Source organism: Limulus polyphemus, unplaced genomic scaffold (genome assembly GCF_000517525.1).
Source record: "Limulus polyphemus unplaced genomic scaffold, Limulus_polyphemus-2.1.2 Scaffold1397, whole genome shotgun sequence".
Taxonomy (NCBI): domain Eukaryota; kingdom Metazoa; phylum Arthropoda; class Merostomata; order Xiphosura; family Limulidae; genus Limulus; species Limulus polyphemus.
Window position 1 is genome coordinate 246,068 of NW_013667007.1, and position 6,309 is coordinate 252,376.

The 6,309-nt window shown below is 30.4% G+C and overlaps 1 protein-coding gene across 3 annotated transcripts in view; it reads right to left on the reverse strand.

Annotated features, from left to right (window-relative positions):
- The window catches only part of LOC106463400, an 88,496-nt gene that overhangs the window by 52,569 nt on the left and 29,618 nt on the right, over positions 1–6,309 (reverse strand). For all 3 annotated transcript variants that reach the window (XM_022390880.1, XM_022390879.1, XM_022390881.1), the window contains 2 exons: positions 4,183–4,249; positions 2,751–2,828 (listed from right to left, as the gene is read on the reverse strand). In XM_022390880.1, the coding sequence (XP_022246588.1) occupies positions 2,751–2,828; positions 4,183–4,249 (145 nt within the window). The remainder of the gene's footprint in view (positions 1–2,750; positions 2,829–4,182; positions 4,250–6,309) is intronic.

The following is a 6,309-nucleotide window of genomic DNA, read 5'->3' on the forward strand; positions in this document are numbered from 1 at the left end:
CAGAATCAACTATTTTGTAAAGTAGAACTACATAGTCATAGAATAATCTGTTTCTCTGATGTAAAACTACATAGTCATAGAATCATCCATTTCTGTAATGCAAAACTACATAGTCATAGAATAATCTGTTTCTCTGATGTAAAACTACATAGTCATAAAATCACCTGTTTCTGTAATGTAAAACTACAGTTATAAAGTCACCTGTTTCTGCAATGTAAAACTACAGTTATAAAGTCACCTGTTTCTGTAATTTAAAACTACAGTTATAAAGTCACCTGTTTCTGTAATGTAAAACTACCTAATTATAGAATCATCTGTTTCTGTAATATAAAACTACCTAATCACAGAATTATCTGTTTCTGTAATGTAAAACTACAGTCATAGAATAATGTTTCTGCAATGTAAAACTACCTAATCATAGAATCATCTGTTTTTGTAATGTAAATCTACCTAATCATAGAATTATCTGTTTCTGTAATGTAAAACTAGTCATAGAATCATCTGTTTCTGTAATGTAAAACTGCCTAATCATAGAATCATCTGTTTCTGTAATGTAAAACTACATAGTCATAGAATCATCTGTTTCTGTAATGTAAAACTACATAGTCATAGAATCATCTGTTTCTGTAATGTAAAACTACCTAATCATAGAATCATCTGTTTCTCTAACGTAAAACTACCTAATCATAGAATCATCTGTTTCTGTAATGTAAAACTGCCTAATCATAGAATCATCTGTTTCTGTAATGTAAAACTATATTGTCATAGAATCATCTGTTTCTGTAATGTAAAACTACCTAATCATTTCAGCAAGTTGGGGCATTTTTCACTTTTCACAAGCCAATTATGAACCACAATTAAATTAGTGCAACAGCTGCATGTAATTTAGTGTATGGTGATGTTGTTAATACAAAATCATCAGTCAAATGATTTGTTAATGAACAAGTTCCTACTCTTGACAACTTAAATTAACATTTGAAATTCTTAATACATTTCTAAGCATTTTGATAACTGTTTTTCTTTTAATGCAAAAAATAAACTATTGGAACCTCTGATTCAGACACAATACTTTGAAAACCACAATGGACAATGGTAAAAGAAGAAAATATCAAATTGGAAAACTTTATGGACAATAAAGTAGCAAAGGAAAATATTTACATAATTATAAAAAAACTACTTTTGAGGATTTGAAACTAACAGCAATATTATGAATATACAAGTAGAAAAATGTGTAACAGTTATTATTCTTGAAATGATACCTTTTTCACTAAAAAGCTTGCTGCCAAACTGCTGACACTATTCTCTATATAATAACATGCAATCCTACAATAGTTTCTAAAACAGTCATTCACAAAGTTAAACTTCTTTGTACTGAAGAAATAAAAATCTATCTAACTCCAAGGAGCAATCTTATTTGTTGTCTAAAATAAATAAATCTATTACATTTAACCATCTTACCATTTCTAATATATACTCAACCATCAAAAATTATCTTGACCAAAATTTACCTGATAAACCTAAATCATGATTATTGTTCTGTATGATCAAACAAGCTGAATTATTAATTACTTATTATTTTATAATTATTATTATTATTACTAGGTACTAATTACTAAGTAGTTTGAATCCTGTGTTTTAGCTGCTCATTTGCCGCTATCATCAGAAACGTCCTGAGAAGTAGTATTTGTGACAGCAGAGGTAAGGTTTGATACTGGAACTTGAACCAACTTGAAACTATTCTTCCTAAAACAAGACCCAGGATTGAGTTCTGGCTCTGTCATCAATGCAGTCCTTCTCAGGACTTTCCTGAAAATGGAAGCAGATTACCATTCAAAACATAGGATAAAAAATACCATATTGGTCTGATTATAAGGCAATCCCCACATTTTCAGAAACCATGGGAAAGAAAAAAAGTCAAATATCCTTTTTTTAGGTCTGCAAAATCAGTACTATAACTGAACAGCGTGCAGGTGAATTAGTTGCAAGAATTAGCAATGACCTTGAGCAAACATCTGACACTCATATGTAGATGGATACTATCTGGACATCCAAGAATGTGACAAGCTAGAGTAAGGGGAAGGAGCCTATGGTAGGCCACAATTATAAAACAACCATGAATTTTACAGCCTAATTATTAATCAAAAAATATCAAATTATAATTCGGCCAATACAGTAATTAGTAACTAGGATCTAGTAATAATAATTATAAACAAAAAAATAATGATTAATAATTAAGACTTGGGTGTTTGTATGGGCTACTAATCATGACAAACAAATATACTGAAAAAGTAATCATTCTGCTATAATCAGTGACAAATTAAAGTTTGTAATATATATATATACATAAAGCATGTGAAGTTTTTAAACTTATTAGAAAGCAACCTTGTTGAACATTACATCAGTTCATTACATGTTAAGGGTATACACAAACAAATCAAAAGTGATTAATAAAGATTTGTATAATCCTAATATCTCCCCCCCCCCTTTATATCTAATTATAAATAACAGCAAGACAGATAGAAAAACACTTTAAAAATGAAATGTATGATTTTTCATCATTATCATAACACGTAGGTAGTTAAAAATTTCAACTAAAAGTTGGTGTTATAATGACATAATGTAACATTCCACAACATAATGTTTTACAGTGTAGACTGTGGATTTATTTTCATTTGTTATGTTTAACCTGATAGCTAGTTAATGGTTAAGTAAAGACTAAATATGCAGCTAAGAATATTTGTACGATTTACCTTAGTCTGTACCATGGCAATTCTCTGTCGCCGCATTTCTGAAATAAGCTGGTACAAGCTGAATGACTCACTCAGCTTCTGTAAACAGTAACAACATCTAGTCAATAATAAAACTTCAAAGTGAATGCACACAGTAGTTTATTTATTTAAAGAATAATTAAGTACTATTACAAGAAACAGTAAACCATGAATATCTTGACTTAAATTAATTTCCTTCTAGTTATAATAAGCTAAATTAATTTCCGATTTAAAAAATAGAACAAAATATTGTATTGTTGTATACATTTAATATTGTATGAGACTAAAACGTAGTATAAAGTTCAAATTTTGAAAATGTCTTTAGCTCTTATCAATGTGATTTAACAATTTGACCAAAATCATAAAACTACTGATATAATCACTACAGCCAAACTTAACCAATCCTTAAAAAATGTAGAAGTATAAAAATCTGACTTTCAAACTCAACTACCATATTTTAAAAAGAAGCACCTGTGCCGAGAAACAATGTTTCATTTTTATCTTTTAATATAGAATGACTATCTCTGTGAAACCTCTGCAGAAGAAAAGTTTAGAGAACTGATAAACAAAAACAAATAAGTTGGATCATTCTTTTTTATGAATTTCTTTTAAACTTAAAACCATGTGTTGATCATACAGAAGTTTCCATGTTTTGGTGGCAACTTTATATACAAGAAAATCCGATTTCTTCCTTTAAAAAATGCAAAGAAACTCCCAAAATGTTGTATTGGTGTTGATGAAAAGTCTTCCAAAATCAGGGCTACTTTTGTTCAGAGCCATTCCATTCTCACCTTGATCTGTAGTGTAAGAAAGGTTTTCAACATGTTAATAAGATCTAGGATACTGCCCATTCAATAAACGTTCTTCAACTGTTTCTTATGACTTTCATTGTTTGAGGTCAGTGAATTAACTGAGACAACGAAAGTGGTTACAATGAGAACAACAAAGTGTTTTTTCTCATTCTTACTATTCCTTCTTCTTCACAGTTATCTTGCCTTCTTTTGGTTGTATTATAATATTTTTGGACAACCTCTCTTTCTGATCACACCTTCCATTCTTGCAATTGCAACTGAGACTAAGATAAACATAACTTATTGGAAGTCTCCCAGTGCGTGTTGTCATGTTCAGTACTGAAAAAAGGTCTTGTATGGGTAAATTACTTTGAAAAATGCAATGGACTTAAACAGAATCTTGACACAAACATAAGAAAGAACTAATTTTCAAATATAGATTTCTATGCAAGAGGTGAACCAATGAACACAAAAGTTATATTGTTTGAAAGTTCTAATACTATATCATCAGTGAAAGGTAGTTTTAATGATTTTATCATTTGCTGAATGATCAAAAAGCCACTAATTTCTATAGGATTGATTACTAATCTGGGTCAAAAGACCAATAAAAATTCTAAACTTACCCCCATTCTCATTAGACCCCATACATAGTCAATAGCACATATTGTTCCTGTTCTTCCACAGCCAGCACTAAAATAATAATGGATTGCTTGAGATTTGTACTTTATAATTAACCAACATTATTATTATTATATCAATACTGTATCACTGCTTTAAATTTATTCTTTTAATGATTTTAAAATCAAAATACAGTGCAAATAAATGCTGGAAATTTGGTACATTAATAATCCTTGTATGAAAAATACAGTTAAGCCAAAGTATAAGTAATAAATTCTTAATTCCAACTTTAACTTGGAAGTTTTATTAATTCACAGTTTAAAAGTAGGCCTATGTATAGCTAAGTAAATAAAAACTGTATAATGGACTTTTTTTATGCCTGATGACTGACAGACTTTTTGAAAATAGCAAAGATGATTTAGTTAGAGATATAAAACAATTATATCTTGAAAATCTACAAAATAAAAAAAAATTAAAGAGGTCAACACTTGGAGGCAAATGTAACATGTCTCTACTGTGCAATCCCAATGTGGACAATTTTGACACCAGAGAAATTGTGAAAAACATAGAAGTGAAAACTGTCTATATCACAGCTTGTGACCTGCAAGAAAGTACTTTTGTAACAAATCCGTTTATGTTGGTTGACATACACATGAATAGTTCATGAAACCCCAAAATTGTGCTTTCCTTGCTGAAAAAGTGAGAAAATGACAAAAATTCCAAAACTGTTTAAATCTCTGTTTGGGACAAGTAAAAAAGTGTCTTTATACCAAATTGGCCAAAATACGATGGATTAATTGTAAAAAAAACCCTTAAAATTATGCTTTTTGTGGCATCTTGACCACCCTATAATTAGTAAAAATGGGCGAGCCCAACATTTTTGTTTATCAATGCGTGTGACCTACAGAAAAATATCTTCATACCAAATCCCATGTAAAAAGGTCAAACTACAACAGAATAATTGACCAAAACCCCAAAAATTACACCCTTTTCGTGAGCTCTGACCCCCTAAAAACACTCAAAATGGGCAAATCCAACTTTTTTCTATATCATTATGTTTGGCACATGATAATTTATATTTGTGGCAATTTGCACCTTGACTGCTGTAAATATTACTACAAAGGAGCCCAAAATATACATTTTTTGGGTTGTTTGATATTTGACCACATAAAATATTATCCTGTACCCACAGCAAAGCCTATAAGTGATAGTGACAATTAAAAATATTCAGCATAATTTTAATTGTCCCGTCTCACTGATTACACAGGCCTGTGATGGTTTTATGGTCTTGAAATTTTTACATGTTCTACAGTAATTCCTGTACGCTGAATCCGAAAATGATATCCATTTTTCTCCATCATGTACAAAACACCATATGTACTTTTACTTTTACATATGTGAATCATTTTCACTGAAATTGGGTCACATTTTGTTATGTACTTTTACTTTTACATATGTGAATCATTTTCACTGAAATTGGGTCACATTTTGTTATGCTTAAAATGTTGACAACCATTGACTATAGATTTCTCTAGACTAATGGTGAGGTGAGAGTCTTATCGATCATTCAAGAACCCATGAGAAACACACCATTAGTATATAAATGGTTAACAGGTTGCATGACATGTCACTTTTGGATAATATTTGTTTGTGCGTGCACTTTGACATTATTTTTTTCTTTTCAATATTATTTATTTGTCACTATGCAACAAGAGGTTATGGAAATGACCCAAACACATTCTGTTATATTTGTGGTAAATTTTTTGTAACGAAACAAAGGTAAAACATTATAGAATTCATCAAAAAAGCGTATTACACGTATTTTGGAACAAAACTTGTAGACCAAGACAAATCATGGGCTCCGCACAAAGTTTGCACTGTTTGTGTCGAAAAGTTGAGACAATGGACTAAAGGTAAGAAAAAGTCTTTGCCTTTTGGAATTCCAATGGTCTGGTGTGAGCCTATAAACCACGGAGACGACTGCTATTTTTGCTTATGTAACGTGCAAGGCTACAACATTCAAAATAAAAAGAAAATTTCTTATCCAAACCTTCAATCTGCTATAAGATATGTTGCTCATGAACCTGATGTACCTGTACCTACTCCACTGGAGACTTGATATAGTTTCATCT